General features: G+C 60.5%; 3 protein-coding genes across 5 annotated transcripts in view; 1 reads left to right on the forward strand and 2 right to left on the reverse strand.

Annotated features, from left to right (window-relative positions):
* On the forward strand, window positions 1-580 carry ANKRD13B (ankyrin repeat domain 13B; the record flags this gene model as incomplete). The annotated part of the gene is given in 3 exon segments (XM_076354918.1): window positions 1-94; window positions 199-484; window positions 577-580. Coding segments are annotated over 3 exon segments (384 nt in total), but the record flags the coding sequence as incomplete, so codon positions are not given.
* A 1304-nt stretch (window positions 581-1884) lies between these two features.
* CORO6 (coronin 6) lies at window positions 1885-8587 on the reverse strand. Of its 2 annotated transcripts, XM_076354384.1 has the most exons (12): window positions 8400-8460; window positions 6102-6301; window positions 5376-5498; window positions 4801-4930; window positions 4536-4717; window positions 4285-4404; window positions 3944-4063; window positions 3439-3543; window positions 3189-3334; window positions 3050-3107; window positions 2727-2957; window positions 1885-2610 (listed from the first exon to the last, which is right to left on the reverse strand). In XM_076354384.1, exons 2-12 carry the CDS (start codon window positions 6297-6299, stop codon window positions 2488-2490), a joined length of 1536 nt encoding a protein of 511 aa, XP_076210499.1. In that variant the 5' UTR covers window positions 6300-6301; window positions 8400-8460; the 3' UTR covers window positions 1885-2487. The 2 variants fall into 2 exon arrangements, with proteins under 2 accessions (XP_076210499.1, XP_076210498.1); XM_076354383.1 differs by lacking the exon at window positions 4285-4404 and having other exon boundaries at window positions 8400-8587.
* A 1835-nt stretch (window positions 8588-10422) lies between these two features.
* SSH2 (slingshot protein phosphatase 2) overlaps window positions 10423-21583 on the reverse strand; it is a 104951-nt gene continuing 93790 nt past the window's right edge. For both annotated transcript variants that reach the window (XM_076354880.1, XM_076354879.1), the window contains 2 exons: window positions 18180-19023; window positions 10423-16881 (listed from right to left, as the gene is read on the reverse strand). In XM_076354880.1, the coding sequence (XP_076210995.1) occupies window positions 14893-16881; window positions 18180-19023 (2833 nt within the window). In that variant the 3' untranslated portion in view covers window positions 10423-14892. The remainder of the gene's footprint in view (window positions 16882-18179; window positions 19024-21583) is intronic.

The raw sequence follows: 21583 nt of genomic DNA on the forward strand, positions 1-21583 counted from the left end.
GACGAGCCTGTCAGCTCCCTGCGGCACAGCCCCAGCAGCGAGGCACCCTCACCCAGCAGCGACTCCTCCAGCGTCAGCAGCTCCAGCTCCCTGAGTATGCGGGGTGGGGGGGGACACCGGCTGGCGGGGGGGGGGGGGGGAGACGGGGGGCAGGACACAGCGGGGTGCCCAGCCATGCCAACGCCTGTCTCGCCACAGCCTCGTGCCGGGCGTGTGAGATGGACCCGGCGCTGTTCGAGGTGCCGCGGGGGTACAGCGTGGTGGGCACCCATCAGGACGCCCTGCGGGAAGATGAGGATGACCTGCTGCAGTTCGCCATCCAGCAGAGCCTGCTGGAAGCGGGCAGCGAGTACGACCAGGTGGGCACTGCCACCCCCCCGCCTCCTCCTGCCCCCCCCTGGCTGGGGGACCCGGCTGCCCACCCTCTCCTGATGCTGCCCTGGGATGCTCACCCCACCTTGCCCCATCCCTGCATCCCACGGTGGTGGGTCAGAGCTCATGCCGGGGGGCTGTGTTTTGGGGTTCGGGGGGGGGGGAGGTGCCAACCTCCGAGCACCCCTCTGCCACTGGCCGCAGGTGACCATTTTGGGAAGCGCTGACCAACAGCAAGCCGGGCACCCACCCCATGTCGCATGAGGGCCGCCGGGGAGACAGGTTGGTAAGGTCCGGCCACCCCCCCGGGGGGAGCGGGAGCGGGTGCCGGCCCCACGGGGACCCCCACTGAGACCCTGCCACCCCCCAGGACTCCCCAGCACACGGTGGCCCCCCGACCCCCCGTCACCCCGGCCCCGGGGGGGGGCGGGGGGGGGCCCAGCGCCCTGTTCCCCAGCTATGCGGAGCAGCTGCGGCTGGCCATGGCGCTGTCAGCGCGGGAGCAGGAGGAAGCCGAGCGCCGGACACGCCAGGAGGAAGAGGAGCTGCAGCGGATCCTGCAGCTCTCGCTGACGGAGAAGTGACCCTACGCCCCCGCTGAGCCCCCCACCCCAACGGGGACGTGGCCAGAGCCGTGTATGGGTGCACGGAGGGGGAGCGGGGTAGGGGGGAGCCAGCCCAAGCCCTGCAAAGGGCAAATGGGGACGGGGGTGCAGGATTTGGCCCTGGGGTGGGGGAGATCATCCCCATAGCAGGGGCAGTACTGGGGTGCGGGGGGGGGGGGGGGTGTCACCCCCCAGTAGGACAGGGTGGGGGTGGGTGACAGCCCTGCAGCTGGGGTGGCAGGGACCGGGGGGGCAACCTCACAAACTGTACCCCACCCCTGGGACAGCCCTAGCCCCCCCCAACCGCCCTATGGGGTGCTGCTCAGCCCCTCACCCCGGGAGGGCGGTGGGGGGCACATCCTGCCCCAGATGGGGGGGCTGCCAGCCACGTGGGGTCCCGGGGTGCCCCCAGAGCTGGGGGGGCTCTGCCCAGCCCCCTCGGACCCCCTGCCCAGGCGCTACCAAGTGCACTTACCCAGGAGCTGCTCTGCCTGCCAATGGGGGGGGGGGGAGGGGGGTCAGCCCCATTGCACCCCACAGCCAGCACAGGGCTGCACAGCCACCCCCCCACCCTGGTGTGGGGGGGGGTGCGAAAGGCCACCCAGTGTCACCCCCTTAACCCCTGCTCGCACCTCCCCTGTCCCGCTCGGATATCCCCCCTCCTTGGCAGCGCTGCACCCCCTCATCCTGGGCACTGACCCCGAGAGAAACCTTACGTTAAATGGTGCTAACCCCCGGCCCCCCCCACCCCGGGCTGCTCCTCCTTTGCACACAGGGGCTGTGGGCCGTGGGGGGACTGGGCTCGCTCCCCTGGGACTTTTCGTAGCTGGTGACACCCCCCCACCGCCACGCACCCCACAAGCGACATCTGGGCCAGGGCCGGGGGAGCCCGAGCAGCTCCAACCGCGGCCAACACCAATAAATGCTCTTTAATGTTTGTCTCTCTCTGCCTGCGCCGGGGCTGTGCGGGCAGCAGGGTGCAGGCAGGACCCTCCAGTGTGGTGGTCCCATGTCCCCAGTACCTGCCATGTGGCCACGGGCAGCCGAGCCCTTTATTAAAAGGGGACCCAGGAGCAAAGAGCTGGTTGGGAGCACCCACCAAGGGGGGGGGCGACGGGGCAGAGGGAGGTGAGGGGGGGGAGACTGGAGGGGTGTAGCACCGTATCCAAGCGCATCCGCCCGGCAGCCCCCTGTCCTGGGAGGATGCTGGCACCCAGCTTGGAGGTCCCTGAGGAGGGATGTTCAGCAGCCCCAGCCTGCAGGCACCGAAGCGGGACCTCCCCCCCCCGGGCACTGCTGCGGGGTGCTGATGTGCTGGGCCACCCCAGGAGCAGGATCTGACTGATGCCAGTGGTGGTGGTGGGGGGTGTCAGGGTCCGACCCCCTCCCTGCAGCCTTGGCTCCTGGGGAAAGAACACGGCTCTGGGCTCCTGCCCTCTGCGGAGACTCGGCTTTAATCCCCAGGGGGGCTGAGGCAGTCCTCGCCCTGCCCGTGGCCGTGGCCGCCACGCTAGTCCGTGCCATTGGTGAACTGGCAGAGTTTGTTCTCCAGGTCAGAGATGCGCTTCTCCTGCGCTTGGACCGTCTGCTTCAGGGCACGGATCTCCTCCAGCACCTCCTCCAAGGCTGGCCGCTGCGTGGGGGGGATACGTGGGGTCATCGGGGAGCCGCCTCCGGCCCCCCCCCCCCAGCCCCCCCCCAGGCAGGGGGACAGCCCCGCCACAACATCCCCATCCCCAGAACACTCACGGTGAAGTTGGGGTCACAGGTGGAGTGGCTGCGGCGGGGGCCCGGGGGGGGCTTGTTGTCCAGGATGTTCTTCTTGACCACCTTCAGCTCCCGGTTCTTGACGGGGACGTAGCCGTCCCGCAGTGAGATGAGGATGGGCTCCGCGTCCTTCCCCGACAGCCACTCGTCTGCCTCCAGGGCCGGCTCGAGGCCTGGCGTGTCAGGGTACAGGTCGTCCTGGAAGAGGTCTGACTGTGGGGGCGAGGGAGACGGCCATGAGATTGGGGTGTCCCTCCCCAGCACACCCCGCCCCCCCATCTCTCCTGGGACCACCGTGGGCTCACCTTGCGCGGCACCGTCATGACGATGGGCTCGCACTTGCGCTCATGCAGCTTGAAGAACCTGCGTGGGGCAGAGGTGGTCAGGATCCGGCCACCCCACCCGACCCCTCCGCCTCCCCCCAGTCCCCCCTGCAGCTCTCACCTGGCAATTTCGCACTTGCTGACGTCCAGCCCGCGCTTGGGCATGAAGCCCATGCCCCGCTGCGGCTCCTTGCTGCTGTAGGTGTTCAGGTAGTGCACGTAGGGCGCCTCGTTCGTGATCTCGAAGTACCGGATGCTGCTGTCCCCCTGCAGGTGTGGGGATGGGTGTCAGCCGGCCCCGGCAGCCCCAGGGACGGGGTGACATGGGGGGGGGGGGGGGGGGGGGGGTAGGTGTGCCCCGGAGGCCTTACCTTCCCACAGAGGTAGACAATGCTGGAGTCGGGGTCGTAGAAGGGCAGCAGGACCCCATTGCTCGTGTCCATCTCCTGCAGGGCGATGGGCTCCTCAAAGTTTTTCTGCGGGGCCGGAGCGGTGGGGGGGGGGTGAGCGGCAGCCCCGAAACCCCCATCCCGGTTAGTCACACGCATTAGCCACAGCACACTGTGGGGACGGGGCTCATTCCCCCCCCCCCAGCGTACACAACCCCCCGGGCAGGCAGCTTGGCATGCCCGTCCCCAACACCCCCTGCCCCACTCCTGCTTACTTGAACAATTGGGTACACCCCAACCTGGCTTGCCCCCCCCCCCCCCCCCGCCAGCACTCCCTGCCCCCCCCCAGCCCCCTCCCCATGCCCAGCACAGCACGGCACACTTGGGAACTTGGCATCTTTTTTGGGGGGGGGATGCAGCAGGCACCCCATGCAGGGTGGGAGGGGGGGCCAAGTTCCCGGGGCAGCACTCCATGCGGCCTCGTTACCGGGTCCCACAAGCCCAGCTCCCGCTGGCTCATTCTGGTAAAGCCCGTGGTAAAGATGTGTCCTTCCCGTGTGAAGATGGCCCGCACGGGCCTCAGCCCTTCGTGGGGGGCAAACCTCTCCTGGGGGGAGGGGGAGAGAGTCAGCACAGGGCATGGGAAGGGGGGAAAATGGGGGGGTCCGGATCTGTCCCCCAAAACAGTCACTGAGTCCTGCTCCTGGGGAGTGCATGAGGCTCCTGGGGTGCACACGCTGCGGGAGAGCATCCCTGGCACCCGGCGCATCCCCGGCTCTGCGGGGTCCCCGGGGCGGCGCTGGCTGGGCGGGAGCCGTCGTCTCGTACCAGGTCCCAGAGGCCCAGCTGCCGCTCGCTCATCTTGCTGAAGCCGGTGGTGAAGATCTTGCCATCGGCCATGAAGATGGCGCGGATGGGGCGAGCGCCGTCATGCGGTTTGGCTTTCTCCTGCGCCAGCCGTTAGCGGGTTAAAACCAAAGACAGAGACGCGCGGGTGCAGGCGGTTAGTAGGGTCAGGCAGGCACGGGGAGGGGGGACCCCGCGGCGGGATGGCGGGAGAACACGGCGCGAGCACTCACCGCCACAACCTGCTGCTTGCGGGGGTCAATGACTCGGACCTTCTTGTCCTTGCAGGTGGTGACGAGGAGGCTGCCGTTGCGGTTCCAGCCCACGTTGTAGATGAGGTCAGTGTGCATGTCCTCCAGCACCAGCAGCATCTCCCCCGTGCCCACGTTCCAGAGGATCACCAGGTTGTCACAGCCTGCAGAGGACCGACAGGGTGGATGCCACCACCCCACGGATCCCACCCGACCCTGTAGGAGGGTGACCCGGGGCTCCCCTTACCTGCGCTGAGCAGGACGTTGCGGGCGGTGGGGTGCCATGAGATGATGCCCACCCGCTTGGAGTGTCCCTCCAGCGTCACCACCGGCTCTGTGACATTGCGCACGGGGACGTAGTCGGGGACCTGCCACACCTGGGGGGGAACAGAGAGCAGGGTGTGGGGTAGCAGGGATCACCCCGCGAGCGAGTGCTAAGCGGCTGAGGGCCTCGGAGCCAATTAACCTCATCGTTAATCCTGGCTCAGGCTGCGGGGAGGGTGGCGAAGGGACAGCAGCAGTGCCTGCATCCTGGGGTGCATCCCCAGCACTCGGGGTGCTGGTGGGCACAGGGAGGGGGGCACAGCCAGGGCACAGCCCCCAGCCCCCCCCCAGCTATTCCTGGGTGCTGAGTCGCTGGGGCGGGTATATTTAGCACAAACTGCTGCATCATGGAGAGAGCAGCCACCGCCAGCGCGAACGCATGGCACCGCGGCTAAAAATAGGCCAGTGACACTTCACAGGCGGCAAAGGCGGGGGGATGCTCCGCGCCGCTTCCCCAGTGCCCGCCGCCCCCCTCCTGCCCGGGGTCCGGCCCCTCACCATGACGGTGGTGTCCTCGGAGGCGCTGGCGATGACGTTGTCGTTGTGGGGACACCAGTCGATGTCCAGCACAGGCGCCGTGTGCCCCGTCACCAGCGGGTGGTTCTTGTCCACCCGTCCCGTCTGCAATGCCGAGGTGCTGGGATGAGTCCCCAGCAGCCGGGGGGGCCTTGCCAGGTGCCCCCCAAGCCCCAGCCCGGCCACTACATGCGGTTGTGGCACAAGCAGGGACACGCACAGGGCCCTGGCGGTGGCCAGAGCTTTGCACCTGCCTCAAAGGGGGAAACTGAGGCACACAGTGGGAATGGGGCTCGCTTATAGCATGAGGCCCCGCAGAGATGCAGAGGGGAACAATGTGCCCCGGGAGAGGTTGCTTTGTGTCCCCTCTGATGGCAAGAAGGACACACCTGCTGGGGTGGGCAGGGCAGACCCCCATCCCACTGGGCTGCTCCCTGGGCATCGCGTGCCCCTGGGGAATTTGGGCTGGTGAGAAAGCAGCCAGGGGTTTCCTGCATCACCTCGGTCACCCCCGGGACATCACCCTTCGCAAGTGCCAATGACCACCCCAGGTAGCCTCTGCCCCAAGCCCCCACACGAGGACAGGGATGTCGAGGCAAAGCTGGGGGGCTCTGGGGCCACAGCAGCCCCCCAAAAGCAGAGCCCATCAGCATGTCCCCCCCATACATCCCGGGGGGGCAAGACCCTGGCACCAGCCTCCCCGCTCACCTTGGCAAGAGGCAGGACAATGAAGGCCCCCCCGCCGCCGGACTCCACAATGATGGCCACAAACTTGGGGTTGACGGCACAGAAGGAGCTGTCCCACGTCACCTTGGAGACGCGGATGTCCTCGTACATCTGGTCGGCCTTCACTGGCTGCCCGAAGACGTGCCGGAACTTGCTCTGGCGCACCACGCGGCGGCTCATGGCTGGGGGGCGCAGGGTCAGGCCACGACCCACCCCGGCACAGCACGGAGGGGTTTCAGCCCCCTCAGGCCTTGCACTCCGAAAGACCCCCCCCCTACCCTGGGCACAGGGGAAGCCTGGGGACACGGAGATGGTGGGGGATGAGGGTGCAGGATGGTGCACGACGTGGCCCCGACCCCGCAGCAGGGACCGGGGGCAGCCCTGGTGCAGGGGGGTGTGGGTGCTGCAAGCGCTGGGGACAGGCATCCTGTGGCCAGAGCCACTTGACGGCTGGGTAGGGACATGGCTATGCCATGATGTGCAGCTGTGCCATGCCCTGTGGCTGTGCTGTGCCCCATGGCTGTGCCATGCCCCACGGCTGGCACTGGGGTTGGCACATGAGCAGCTGCAGTAGAGAAGTGGGGCTGAGGGGACTTTGGGGCGGACACGGAGGTGCCATGCACCAGGTCACAGATTGTCCCCTTGTGTCCCATCCTCCATCGGTGGCCCGAGGTCGCCTGGCTCAACCCAGCACCCAGGAGGGAGGCTGTGCCTCCAGTGTTGCCCACCCCACACCTCCCCCCATGCGCCCCTGCTCCGGGGCTCCGCATGTGCCACCCACTCTGCACCCCCAACCCTGGCACTGACCCCGGGTGAGGGCTGGACCCAGCACAGCCACGCAGCCCCATGGGCACACTGGGGTGCGGAGGAGACCCCCATGCTCAGCACAGCCCCGGCAGGGTCTCCAGCCCTCGGCCACAGCCAGGCACGCTGCCTGCAATCACCCATCTCCGTCCCAAGCCTGCCTTGCTCCTGGGACCTGCCTGGGGGCAGTGAGCCCCTCAGGACTCCAAAACCCCTGGAGCTGGGGCTCTGCAGCACCCATGAGCCACTAACCACCCCGGGGACTCCCCTGTGCTCTTTTGGGGCCTCAGCCATTGCCAGGGGCCATATCCAGCCACCAAACCACAGCCTGGAGGGGCTGGTGCGGGCAGAGTTAGGAGCGAATCTGCTCCTCCAATTCCCGGCTGGTGGCTTTTGGCCAGGGCATGTGCAGCACCAAGCCAAGCCACATCTGCCTGGTCCCTGGGTGTCCCCAGGGGTCCCCATGGCCCTTCAGCATCGCCCCTGACCTGGCAGAGCGGGTACGGGTCAGAGCCAGGTGCTGAGGGGGCCCGGAGCCCTGCTACCGAGGGGGGCTGGATGCTGACACTGCTGGTGTCACCCCCACGGTCCCGAGCACAGTCCCCAGCCCTGGGGAGGAGTGAGTGGACTCCACGGGGATGCCCTCCGGGTATTTTGCAGCACCTCATCCATTGCCAGTGGGAGCAGAGCTTAGGGTGTAGGCATGCAGGGGAGGGGGTGATGGCCTGGCCGGCTGCGCCAAGTGCATGCAGGGTACAGGCAGGGTACAGGCAGGGTGTGGGGTGCAGGAAAGGTGCAGGTGAGGTGCAGATGTGGTGCAGGCAGAGTTGAGCAGGGTGCAGGCAGCGTGTAGGGTGCAGGCTGGGTTGGGCAGGGTACAGGCAGGGCTGAATGGGGTGCAGGCAGAGTTCAGGTTAGATGCTAGCAGGGCTGAATGGGGTGCAGGCGGGGTACAGACAGGGTGCAAGCAGGGTACTAGCGGTCTGCAGGCAGGGTGCTGGTGGGCTGCAGGCACGACAGCTGGACGGGGTGCAGGCAGGGTGTTAGCGGGGTGCACGCGGGGTGCAGGCATGATACAGGCAGGGCACAGGTGGGGTTGGATGGGGTGCTAGCAGGGAGCAGGCGGGGCGCAGGCAGGGTGCTAGCAGCGTGCAGGCGGGGTCAGGCGGGGTGCAGGCGGGGTACGGGCGTGATACAGGCAGGGTGCGGGCAAGGTGCAAGGCACGATACAGGCAGGACAGCCCCGCTCCCCGTTCCCCCGCCGTGCCATTACGTTGCCACAATTGAATCCGCAGCGGCTGCTCAGGAACGACCAGAGGTCACTTTCCAAATATAGCCATCTCCTGCCGGGCGGCGGGCGGGCGAGGGGCCGGGGGGCCCGGGGGGCCGCAGCCCAGCGCCCCGCCGCCCCCTCCCTCCCTCCCTCCCTCCCGCCGCCCGCCGCCGGCCCCGGCCCGCCCGCGCCCCGGCTCCCACCTGCGCTCCGCGGCTTCTGCGCGCTGCGGGCGCGCCCGGCGCTGCTCCCCGCTCGGCTCCGCCCGGCTCGGCCCGGCCCGGCCCGGCCCGGCCCCGCTCCGCTCCCCACGGCCCGGCCCGGCTCGGCCCCGCTCCGCTCCGCTCCGCCCGGCGCGGCTGGGCTCGGCACCGCGCAGTGCCGCTGCCGCAGAGAACAGCTGAGCCGAGCCGGGCGCCGGGGCCGGCACAGCCCCCCCGCGGCGGGCACCGGGAAGGGAGGGGGGGGGGGGCCCCGGCCCGGCCCGGCCCCGCCTGCCCCCGCACCCTGCCCGGCCCCCTGCCCCCCCCCCCCCCCCGGCTCTGCCCGCAGGGATGGGGTCAGCCCTGGCAGAGCCAGCCCTCGCTCGCGCCCCAAAAACGGGGGGGGCCCAAGGGTGCCCGCAGCCCCCCGGCACGGTGCATGGGAGCCCCTCGGCCCAGGGCTGCGGGAGGGCTGGGGGGCAGGAGAAGCCCCTCTGTCCCCTCCTGCCAGGCAGCGTCTTCCCAAAGCGTTGGGGGGAACCAAGAGGAGGGTCAGCCCCCGACACCCCCCCGGCTGCCATCACCCCCAGGGTCACCTCTGCCCAGGGCTCAAGTGGGACACGGGGCTTCTGGGCATCCCGCAGGGCTGCGCCCCTGTGATGGGTCCCCCCGCACCCTGGGGCCGGTCCAGCCCCACAGAGAGCATGACCATGGGCTGGCCCCAGGGTTCCCGACACCCACAGCACCCCATGGGCTCGCTGCCACCTCCCCCCGGGAGCGAGGGGGCTGCAAGCCCACGGGAGTGAGCCCACGCCAGCCCTGGACCTGCGTAGCGGGATGGTTACAGGCACATTCAGAAGCCAGATCTGGGATTTAGCAGAGCCCAGCCCCGCAGGGATGCCCTGGCCCAAGGGGATTAAGGGATTGTAGGGCTCGGGGACCTGTGGGAGGGGAGCCGTGGTTCCTGGAAAGGCAGCAAAGCCCTGGACCCTACAAGGGCACTGAGCGGAGCCGGATGAGCATTGGCTGAGCTGGGCAGGAGGGGGCAGCTGGCAAAAAGGCAGGGAAAAGGTGACATCCTTGTTTGCCTGGCCAAAGGGGTGGCAGGGAGGGAGGGGGCTGCAGAGGCACCCCCTGCCTGCCCCATCCCGCCATGGCCCTGGCTCACTCTGCCCTTGGAGCTTGGGGATGGAGCTAGCCCCGTGTCCTATGTCCCCAACTCCAAGCCACATCCCCAGCAAGTGGAGAAAAGGCCCTGGGAAGCCTTTCCCCAGCTGGTGCTGTGCAGGAGGGGGAAGGGATGGGACACCCCAGGGACACTGCCAGCCATGCCCTGCAGCAACGGCCCCGCACCCCTGGCCCCACACCCTGGTGCCCACTCAGCCCTGGCCCAGTGGGAAGCTTCATGCAGGGACGGTGAGGCTGAGCTCCGAGGGATTTGGCTCTCTCCGTACCCCCTCGCTCACAGCAAGGCCAGAGGGAGCCCGCAGAGACCTTTGCGCCACGCTTTCTTGCCACGACAGGGGACACGACGGAGCAAAACCAACTCACCTGAAACGGGCTGTTTCCCAATGCAGAGATTCACTTGTGCTGCAGTTATTCGGTGCTTGGATTCGGCTCAGCTCCTTGGCCAGCCACAGTGGGTCCGGTCCAGGGTCCCTGCTAAAACCTCGCATCCCCCTTGGAGCTTAAAGCCCAGGACCCTCCCCACAGCTCCTCTGCCTACAGCAGTGCAGCAAGGGCACCCGCAGCATCCCAACAGTTTTAAATACACAACCTCTGGCACGTTCCCTGCAACCGCAGCAGGAGCTGGGAGAGCATCTGCTTGGGCGCACAGCTCCTCGGCCCCTGCACAGGAGGTCACTTGTGACAGGATGGGTCCATCTACGCGTCTGGCAGGGGATGCAAGTGAACAACCCCGCTCTGGCTCCCCAGACGCCTGCTGCCGCCCCGTGCTCCGACAGCAGCGCAGATCACTCATTGCCGCCAGTCCCGATCCCAAACAGGAGGCAGCACGCCCATATCATCTTCAAAATAAAACTTTATTCATTCGGTAACAAGAACATTGAATCTGCACATCAGTGCACAAGTTCACATTTAAAAACAGCTGAGCACATCGGTCATAAAGTCTCTAGGGGAAAGGGGACGATCCCAGCCACCAAGGAAGATCCAGAAGGGGCAGACAGAAGTGTTCCCCTCCCTGGTTTGCAACTCTACCACCAGCTGTCCCCAAGGGTTCATGCTCCAGCACGCGGTGCGGCCAGCCTGCCCGGCCCCAGGGCAATCCCTACAAACCAGCGCACGGACGTCACATCTCCATACAGGAAAATAAAAGGCACTGGCACCTGCTTTTGTGCCAACAGAGATGTCTGCAGCATGGGCGGGCAGTTAGCACCTCTGGCAGCACTGCCGGAGGGTGACCGAGAGCCCTCTGCCCAGCCCGGACCCCTCCTGCGCCAGGCCAGCGCCCACCTCTGCCCCACGCCAGCAAGGGCTCGGGGGGGTGGGTGTCCCTCCCTTAGGGAGAAGCATGGGGATTTGCGTGGAGCTAGGACCAGATTAAGGCAGGACGCACCGCGACAGGAGCAGGGGACCTGCGGCGAGTATGGCTTCCTCCTGCCGCCGGGCTGGGAAAGCTGAGGGGCTCTCTGAGCCCTCGGGCAGGTGCAGTGCCCCGGTGCCCATACTGATTCCCAGCACCTTGCTCCTTCCAGGAGGTCCCTGGAGCAGCTGGAGCTGGGGTGGGATACCTTCCACCAGGCCTTTGCTGGCAGAGGGACACGGAGCTAATCCCTGCCCCATTTAACATCTAAGTGAGCCAGAAGCGACGTCACCTCCCGACCCCCCTGCCACCCGCTGGGACCATGCCCCCAGGAAAGGGCCGAAAGGGGAGAGATTTGTACATGTCACAACTTCTCAAGCAGACCGGACACACGCACACACGCACACACACCATCGAGTGCAACAGAACGCAGTGTAAAAACCAGTTTCACGCACACACTATCCGTTTGTGCAAGGCTCACACGTTACAGTACAGCCGGAGATCGGGCGGGCAAGGGGGGAGGCGATGGCTGAGATATTGTACAGGAGTCAATGTAAACAATAAAGCATCCTCCGAGAGGGCTTTGCAAGAGACCAAAAGAACAGTTGCTTTGTACAAAAATGCCCTTAAAACAACACGTTTGTCCTAAACCCCCTCTATCAGCAAAGCTTGTCAGCTGCCAAGCGCTCTGGAGGTGCTGCTCCCTCCCACCCGGGGAAGGTGCTGCTCCCTGCGGTGCTTGGAGGGTCAGAAGAAGCTCTCGTGGGGCAGCCACAGGGACCAGGAGCGAGCCACCACCCACCCATGAGCCACCAGCATGGAGAAGGGACAACCATCCCCAGGCAGAGAGACCTGTGACGCCAGGGGCTTAGTGGCTTCATTGCCCAGACACTGGCCAAGGAGGACCCAGGGCCATCGGAGAGCTGCATGCCACATGCCCCTCCAGCCCGTTCCCTTCTGCCGTCCAGGTCAGAGCCTCCAGACCTCCAAGGCCTTCATAACTCTGCAAGAGAACCACCTTCCCCAACTCCCTGCGCCTGTCCACAGGCTTCCCAGAGAAAAACCACAGTTGTGCTGGGCCAGAGCCGAGGACAAGGGGACAGCAAAGCACCTCTCTGCAAGGGCCTTTGCCCTTTCGCTGCTCTCCCCAGCTGAAGCACCCGGACAGCAGCAGAGTATTGGAAGGAAGCAGCATTTCGGGTCTGCGTGGAAGAGCCTTCCTATAGGGCACTTCTCCTGAGATCAAGCTGGGCAAAGAAACCCAATCCCCTTCCTCCTCCTCCCTTCTCAAGGGAACAAATTATATACAGGGCTTTCCCCTCCCGAGCAGATCCTTGTCACCAGGACACGCTGCCAGACAAGCATGCTCCCTCCAACACAGGGCAGGCTTGGCGGCACCCTGTCCCTTCTGCCCGTGGAGGGGCAGGCAGACATGTCCTTTGTCCTTGGAATCAGGAACGGTGGGGGAGGCAAGGACTGAGATTGTCCTTCACAAGATGACACGAGCCACTTGGCCTTTCCACACTGCCTGCCTAGCTCTGAAGCCAGCTGGAGCTGGCTAGGAGAAGCCAAATGTCTTTCAGCGTCCCAAAGAAGTATCTGGCCACCTGGGCCAGGGACTTGGGTGACTTCTAGTGACTGAAATGGCCTGGGATGATGTGTTATTTGACCCAAGACAGGGCCCTGCTGGGCTACTTCGGGCTGCGCTCCAGCCTGTGGCTAGTACAGGTGACAAACCCCCCCCAGCAGACCTCAAGCTCCTTGGAAGGGGAGGGATGAAGTGCGTGTTGCTGCCGGAGAAGGACAGACATGCTCACGGCCCCATGCCTGGGCTGCAGGCATGCAGGGTCTGCAAGGCAGTGCGGGAGGACCCCTGGGAGCTACAGGAGGGCAGCAGGGTGGGATTACCTTGCAAACTGCTAGGCTATCCTCTGCTGCTGGCTGCAGGTAAGCTGGGGGGTTACAGACACCCCTTCCCCAGGGCAGGCACATGCTGCTTCCCAATACTCCACAGCGCTCCGGTGCCATGCGCTCCTCTCCGGTTCAAGATGAGCTTTGTCCCATCAGAGCCCGCAAGGCTCTGCAGCATCAGTGCTGCTTTCTAGGCATGGACTTGTCTGCTGCTCCTCCCACACCGCATCCTCTCCATGCTGGGCTTTCAGCAGCTGGAGCCATTCTGCATCTTCTCTCTGCTTCGCTCCTCCCCGGAGGGCAGGTCTGGGCCAGAGCCAAGCACCAGCTCAGACAACGCTCTTCTGCCACAGACCTGCCACGGGACTGCAGACAGGACCCAGAGCTCTCCTGCAACCGCCAAATGCCTTTCTCTTTGCTCCTACAGTACACATACAATTTGCTGATATGCACGGCTGGAAATGAGGAGCTTTGATTTAGCCAAACTGCTCGGGAACCGTAAAATTAATTTGCTGAAATTTGGAGCAGACCCTTCAAACGCAGGTTCTCGGGGAAGCAAGAACCTGCAGAATGGCTCGGAGCAGCCGACGGCTTTCCACGTCCGACTGGCACTTCTGAAACCCAGCTTCAAGAGGGAGACGGGCAGATATGCAGTCTCCCTCCCGCAGGGGGGTAACAGGGATTCACGCAGGACTGGAGGAGAAGGGACACATTTGGCAAAGCCTGGCATCGAGGCTCACTTTTGGAAAGGGAAGACAGCTTACAATGTCAAATCCACACCCATTTCTGTGCAGATTACAATGAACAGCACTGAGTTTGATTAAGGTGGTTTTGTTTTCCAGTTTACAGAATGCGGTCTTGCCCTTTTTAAAAAAAAAAAAATCACAAACCAACATAGAAATGACAAAAAAAAAAATTCTGTATAAATACCATATATACAATTTAGGCAAAAAAAAAAAAAAAAAGAAAAAACTTCCAGAAAAGATCTTCCCTCCGGGTTGAGTGTTAGGAGTGACAGCAGAGAGGACAAAGCTTTGCATTCAGTAGGGGCAGTATGTCGTGAAACAATTATAACAGCCTCTAGGTTTAGGAGCGACCAGAAATGCCTGTGAGCATGGCAGAGGGGAGAGGAAAACTCAGGCAGCACGAGACAAGAACAGCTTTTGGGCGGAGGGGAGGCAGCAGGAGGGCAGAGGACAGATGATATGGCCATGAACTTGGAAGGCCCACAGCAGTATTCAAGTAATGGGAGGGTTAAAACCCTAACGAGGCGTTTGTTTTAAAAGAACACTCTGGCTTGGGGGGCTCTCCTCCTCTCGCCCGCTGGTCTGGGGCAGCCGAGGAGAGGTGAGCTTGGCAACTCGTGGAGGAGCTCTGCTCCACCTCACCACAAAATGGAGGGCTCTGCACGACCCACACCAGGAGGTGAGCGCTGATCTCAGTGCCAGGCTGCCCGGGGTTTTCAGAGCCCACCCGTTGGGAGGATTTACCCCTGCGTGCTCCTTTTGGGGATGCACCAGCCGAACCGAGCCCAGGGGGTTTGTCCTGAAGCAGCTTTGTGAGTGATCTGCCAGTATCGTGGAGTTCCAGTTTGCAGAAATAAAAGAAAGGCCAAACAAAGGGACCTTGGCACAGCCTTCACATTTACGGGGGGCTCTCACCCCAACAACCACCCAGCACCATGTTGAGGCATGGGGAAAATTCAAGTTAGGAACTAGGACCTGGTTCTAAGCAAAACTCCACCTTGCCGAAGCAAGCCAACATAAATTTTCGCATGATAAAGGTGTTCTTTTAAAACAAACTAACAAAAAAAGAACATTTGAGGTTATCAGAGTTAAAAAACTTAAAAAAACCCAAACAGTCCTGCAGTCAGAGTCACACACAGAAGAACCAACCCACACCTACATGCGCCAGGAACAGTAAAATGACAATATATATAAAATTAACCAATAAAGTGCATGTTCCTTATATTACACCTGCCCCTTGCGTGAACGCAACACCACGGGTTGTCAGTAAGAAATCACAGCCGAGGGCTCAGGATCACATAGTATTGTAGAGGGGATTGGTTGTCCGCTTTTTATCACTGGTCTTTTTGAGCCTCCTCAGAGGATGAGTTCTCCCGTGCTGCTGCCGGGGTGCAACAGCCAGACCTCGAGCCGGAGACAAGGAGTCCAGGACCTGCACCTGGAGCAGCGGAGGATCCTCCTCGGAGGTAGTCCACGTTGGATCCGTGCTGGAAAACAAACTCTGCTGGCTGGAGCCGCACTCTTTGGCGTACTGAGCTAGCGGCCTCTCCACTGGCTTGCTCTGGGCAATGCACTCGGCTGTTCTGAGCTGTTCCACAAAATGCTTAGCGGGCTCTGGGGAAGAAAGGAGATGCTTTCCGCACATGCTTTCCGAGCCCCTCTCCAACCTCCCCCCGCGAAAACCTCGACCGAGGGCAACGCAGGTGAGAAGCACCGGGTTGGCATCGGAAGAGGCCAACTCCCTCTCGGACAAGTCATCCTTGGAGAGGTCCAGGCAGTCCAGTTTGGCTAAGGACGCTGAGCGTTTCATGTGGGAGGGTGTGGTGAGCCCCGCATGCCGGATCCGAGCCTCTATTTCCTTTGCTCGCTGCTTGACCAGCCCGGGGCTGTTGCTGCGCCCCTCCACGCTGTGGCTGCTGGAGCTGTGGGGGAGGCCATAGCACAGGAAAGAGATGTCCAGAAGGTCCATGTTTTCAGCACGTTGGCTGGTGAAGTCCTTGCCGCTCAGCTGCCTCGAGATGCCAGCACCCCCCCTGCAGAGAGGCTTGGGGCTGTCCCTGAACGGGAGAGTCGTGTCTCCCTCAATGCCACATGGCGTGACTGGCTCATCATCTGTACCCGTGCTCTGCTCAGTGACGCCTTCCAGGTGAATTACGCAGGGGTAAGAAGAGCGATCTAGGCTGGCTGAAGGCGTAGAGGTCACCTGGGCAGAGGGGGAAGCAGCACTGAGGTGAACAGATAACCTACCACCTTCCTCACTGGGGCTGCCCACAGTGAAGGTGGCCTGCTTCTGTACCGCATGCTCCGGCAGCGAGAGATTTACCAGAGTCAGAGGTCTGAGACAGGTCGGTGCCTTCTCCGAGCACAATGAAGGGTTCAAGTTTTCATCTAAAGACGGGATGGCTGCGGCCAGCCCGCCCTGCTCACAGCTTGCATCGGGGCGCTCTGCAGACTTTTCTGTGGGAGTGTATTCGATGATTTCAATTCTCTTTGGGAGGAGGGAGGGCAACGATGGCTCCTCTGTCCCATCAAATGAGACCACTGTCCTGCACTCTTGTGCCATTCCCTCCTGCCCCGGGCTGGGCTCTGCAGGCAGGGACTCCTGTGCAGAGGAGGTGAGGGGCGCAGGCAGGTGTCTGCCTGCAGGCAGCTCTGCCCCGGGAGGCAGCAGCAGCTCCTCAGTGCCTGGACCCCGTGCCTTGTCACCCTCCAGAGCCAGCTCCAGGGGCGGCTCCTCGCTCTTCCCCCGTGGCAGGAGCTCAGCAGCAGGAGAGTCGTTCCTGGAGTTCTTGCGAGTCGGTAAGATGCAGACCGGGGATGCGTGCTGGTGCTCTTGCTCCTGTCTCAAGCGCTCCTCGAACTCCAGGGTGGCTCGCCGGACGGAGCCGGGGCACCACTTGGGCTCAGGGTTGATGGAGCTGCGAGGCTCTTGCTGCTCCTCTCCAGGGCTGCTTTCCTCCAGGTCTGATTTACCAGAAGACAGCTGCAGGGAGGGGGCAGCTTCTTGCTCAGCTTGCAGAGGGTCCTTCTCCTTTTCCTGGTGTCCAGCACAGGCTCCTTCACTCTGCTCAACCCTTTCCAATACCCAAATCGCCTCCACTGGCAGGTCGTGCACCGTGTTCCTCTTTGGTGTCTGGGTGAGGTTGGCTGAAGCCTCCTTCTGCTGGGCAGCTCCTGCTCCCTGGTTGATTGACTCAATCTCTGTGATAATTTCCTTCACAGAAATGGCATTTTCCGAGTGGGATCTCGTGAGATGGCCTGCACTAGGCAGCTCAGGGACCTCCTGCAACACAGAAACAGGAGAATTACAAAATGGATCAGCTGTGCTGACACAGAGCGAATGGCAGCAGCTTAAAGGAAACGGGGGTGCACATCCCCAAAGGAACAAAAAGCGCATGTGCCAGCGTGTGCAGACGGATTGCAAGTGCCGTGATCATCACGTAGAAGCAATACTGTCTCTGGGACTACATTTAACACATTTCAGGCTGTATTTTCACCTAGGCTGAGATTTAAGAACTTTTATTTAATTGCCACGAATTCCAAGGGAAATTTAGCCTGGTTTTTTTTTTTTAATAACAAAAAGTCCAGTTAGCAAAAAAAATCCTAATGCTGCTAAAAGTGCAGTTTTAAACTGAAAACGTGAAAGATTCTGCTCACGTACAGGAGTGAACAGAAGTACAGCATAAAGAATGACCGAGTGCTGAAATGCTCTGGTTTCCCGGAGGAAAATGGCCAGAGAGGCTCCCCCATCCGCACAGACGCTCCTTCTGCCAAATCACTGGAGAGAGCGTTGGCCTATTACATTCGGAAGAGCCTTACTGCCTCACATAGAGATGGAAAAGATTCAAGCAATGCAGCGTGGAATTTAAATAAGAGAGGCTCCCAGAAAATCATGGCCCCGGACATCATCAATCCCTGTGAGAGCCCTGGAGCGGGGAAAGCAATTATGAGAGAAAGGTACCTCACTTCGGAGGTTACTAAATTTTGTCAGGAACCACTCTCTACCCAGGAGAGAAGTGAGCCATGACATGCCTGATCCCATCACCCCAGGCCTGGACAGGCTCATTCTCTTCCTCCAGCAGTGGAAGCTCTACACCTGCCTTGATTTACTATCCCAATGCTGGTGCTTCCCAACCAGGGAAAGGTGCCAGTTTTGTCCCATTCTTTGGTGGATTTCTCAAGTCAGATAAATATCTGCGCAGGTTCGGGATGCTGGCTGGCCTTGGCTGTTCAGGGTTCAGCTGCATTAGTGGGTCAAGTCCCACCTATCTGCTCTCCTGATGCAAAACTCAAAAATAAGTTTCTCATGAGAACAGCACAGCAGGTCAGCTTAAGGTCGACTCAGCCAGTGCCCTGCCACTGCCAGCAAACAGATGTTTAAGGAAAAAGTGCAGAAAAGGGCAAGTATCTAAAAGTGAAGAAAGGGGAAGTATCTAGCAATCCCTCCCCAAACGGCTACCCTGTTCAGTGAAAGCCAGGACTAGAAAATCCCCTGTCCACAGCAACCTCACAGCAAGAGAACTACTTGCAGATAGGTTCAAGCAGCAGTTCCTAAAAAACAACCAAGCAAGTTATTTTAACCTTTTGTTGCTCTTCATCTGTGGAAGAGTCATCCGATGCCTGAGGAGAGTTTCCAGAGCTGTTCCTTTGAGCATCTGCACCCCCATCTGCAGCAGGAGACACTTCCAGCACAGGCACCCTGGAGACCCCGTTCCTTCCACTCCCTTGCTCCTCCGTCCTGGAATGGGAGCAGGTGCGCGACCGGCTTTCCTGGGAAAGCTCCACGAATTTCTCCAAAGCGCTGAAGAAATCAATCCTGTCTGTACTGAGGTCTGTCACTTCAGCCTGGGGATTCTGTTGGAGACTCAGGGAATTTTGGTTTGGGGATTGAGGAAAGTCTTTTAAGCACGAAGTGAATTCTTCCATGGGAACCAAGTGCACGTTCATATCAGGCTTAAGGGCATCTTTTTCTAGATCGTCCACTGTCAAATCAGGAAACTCTCTTATTTCCAAGGGGTGCTGGAGTTGCATTAAGGCCTCAGAAGCATGGCAGTTATCAGGGGGGACAGAGTCTACACAACATCCTGCTGTACAGCCACTGATATTGTTCAGGTTCAGCTTGTCCTCCATCTGCTCAGCATGGAGGTCTCGACATGTAAACTCTAGGTGGATCCTTCTCTCCTTCACACACATGTCCTCAATCATGTTTGCATCCTCTGGGAGCTGCTGCTCCCTGTCTAGCTCAGCTGAGTAGATGGGAGACATGGGCTGCTGGTTGTCGTTGGTCTTGGCCTCTGAGATCCGGTCAGCCGAGGTGGTGATCTCCTTCTTGTTCAGCTCCAGCCCAGACTTGCAGATGGGCTCATGATGGTCCGAGAGGTCACTGTCTGAGTGCGAGCGCCACAGTTTATTATGCCGCTGTTTGCTGCAGGGAAGAAAAGCAAATGAAAACATTGAGTAGTGTTTTCACATACCAGGGCCAGACCCACTTTGTCGTAAGAGGATGCAACCTACATGAAAAACCGTGCCAAATACTGGAGTCATTGACCACAACTGCAGCTTCACCTAAACAGTTCAGGGCCAAACCAGCTGCTGGAGAAGTTGATCTAATAACAAGCCACTTTCCAGTAGCTAAATCCCACTGCACTGTTCTGCTCCACACACACGTATTCCCCAGCAGTATTTTATCAGTCTACTCAACAAATGCAATGTTTAACTGACTACAGAATTTGGTCCTTTCTCAGCCAGCAAGTACTTTTCCATTTGCTAGCAGGTGAGCAATGGCCAGAAGAGTCAGAGTCCCTAGTCCTGGACGTGAGTGGATGGTGGACAGTGAATGAAATCCCATTTCCCTTGTGGCTCCTTCTCTGAATAGCTTCAGTGATCAGTAACTGGGCTCTGGTAACCAAGGGGATGGGGTGAGTGGATGTGGGTGTGTGTAAAACACAGAAGACATCCTCAACAGTCAACAAGCAGCCCAAAACACCACCTGCCTTTCACAGGAAGGAAGTTCAAGAGCCCTCCAGCTCTTGGAAAGCCCCTTTAGGAAGATCTGAGCAGTCACAGGCCAAGCAACTGTCAGCGGCACTGCACCACCTTCCTAAAAACCCAGCCCATGCTCCAGGGCTTACAGAGAGCAAAGGAGGTGAAGTGAAACCACACCAGCTAGCGTGTCTGCAAGGGCTTTGCTGAGTGACCACGGCCACAGGGCTGTGCTTCCACCCTTTGCCCCTAGGAGGAGAGCAGATACTGCAGAAAGGTCCTTGGATCTGCAGGAGACCTTGCAAAACCTCTCCAGTCCCCTGCTAGTGTGAGCAGGCGCTCCCAGACACATCCATTGGCTGCAGTAAGTTAATTAACAGATGCTATTGAACTAATTACAGTGTACCAGTTTAGTTTTGGGTGCCCAACAGCTAAAGAAAATAATCCATCACAGATTTAGTTTTCTAACCCCATAATCAGCTACAGCCTTCATGTATGACACAGGGCAGAATCAGGTCCTTTCAGAGGAGAGGAGGGTCAAGACTAGAGGCCAAAGGCATTGCTCTGGGGTGCACATGCTCTGCCTCTAATGCGTTTTGGAGCAAAGCTTGACACTGGCAGCAGGCTTGTCTGTGAGGCAGGTTGTTGCTGAGGCTCTGTATGGGATGCCAAATATTTCCCACGTCTCTGCTCATGTAACCTGGGGAGAAGTTGTTGATGTTTTCTGAGGACACTTCCCATCCTGGTGCTTCAGCGCTCAAATCCAGCACTCTGATGCGCATCTGATTTTGAAGGTCAAAATTACCCTCGTGCATGAACAAACCAAACTTGCCTAGCACAGCCTTGATCTGAGAACCAAAACAGATGCCAATAACCGCTGGGAGAGGTGTACTGTATTAACTTTTAATCTTACACTTCCTCCAGTCTTACAACCTGCAAGAGGTTGTAAAAGCAGGGGCAGAGAACAGGAGCCCACGTCCCTTCCTAGAGCCCACAGCTACCTCTTGACCTTCCTGGGCAGCGTTCCTGGTGCCGGGGAGAACAGCCCACAGCACCCCAGGCGTTCAGTGTGCCAGACATGGCACACGGTCTCGGGGCAGCACCAGGGCTGGCCAGCTTATGTCCACACCAGCCTTGGACCAGGAGCCCCCCACGCCTCCCACCACGCTGCAGCCAGCTCTCCAGGCTCTGGTATAAAACTACTGCTGTTGATTCAGAAGTTGCACAAGGCATAGGGGATCCCAAACCTTGTTTTCCTGTAACTTATCCATAACCAATAAAAGAAACAGGGCTGGCTCAGCCTTTCCATCTCTATCACCAGAGGGAGGGGACAGTTTAACTAACCCCAGGAAGTATGACAGTCCCAAAGAGCAAAACATGCTTCTTGTTGTGACTAAAAGCAGGCGGGGGGGGGTTCATTTCACAGCTGGAAAACATATCCCAGTTGCTATAACCCCAACACAAACCCGTAACTAGATAGTGCGAGCACATGGCTGCCCTCACATACCTTCCCTCTGAAATTGGAGCAGTCACATGAGTGTGAATCTGTTGTTTTTTTGTTTTTGTTTTTTTACCTGTCCTGGAATACCACAGCAATAAACAAGGCAGCCAGAGGCCAGAGGCCAGCGCTAAGTAACACAGAGAAGAAAGAGGAGAAAAAGCAGTTTGGAGCTGAGAAAGGAACTGCATAAAGAGGGACCATTTCTGCAGCACAGAGAGGCCATTCCTTGCTTCAGTGAAGCTTCGCTTACTGCAGGCTTTTTAGTCCTACACACACAGATGTAATGCACTGCTCTTGCATTTTTTAAAGCCTCACGAGTAATCCTGTTCATGCCATTGTATGAGGACTTGCAGAGTAGGTCAGGAGCAGTGGTGTGCTTAAGTGGGAGGGGAGCCACACACACCATATAAATGATGGCAGCAAGAAAGATTTACCTCCTGAAAAATACATTACTGGAAGACAGGAAAAAAAAAAATCCTTGTCTGTACCAGGTGGCTTTGCA

Source organism: Aptenodytes patagonicus, chromosome 17 (genome assembly GCF_965638725.1).
Source record: "Aptenodytes patagonicus chromosome 17, bAptPat1.pri.cur, whole genome shotgun sequence".
In the NCBI taxonomy this organism is placed as follows: domain Eukaryota; kingdom Metazoa; phylum Chordata; class Aves; order Sphenisciformes; family Spheniscidae; genus Aptenodytes; species Aptenodytes patagonicus.

Coding starts and splice junctions, on each gene's coding strand:
- CORO6 (XM_076354384.1), bottom strand. CDS start 6,299: ATGAGCCGCCGCGTGGTGCGCCAGAGCAAGTTCCGGCACGTCTTCGGG. Junction 5,499..6,101: donor TTGTCCTGCCTCTTGCCAAG/GTGAGCGGGGAG, acceptor TCGGCATTGCAG/ACGGGACGGGTGGACAAGAA. Junction 4,931..5,375: donor CCGAGGACACCACCGTCATG/GTGAGGGGCCGG, acceptor GTTCCCCCCCAG/GTGTGGCAGGTCCCCGACTA.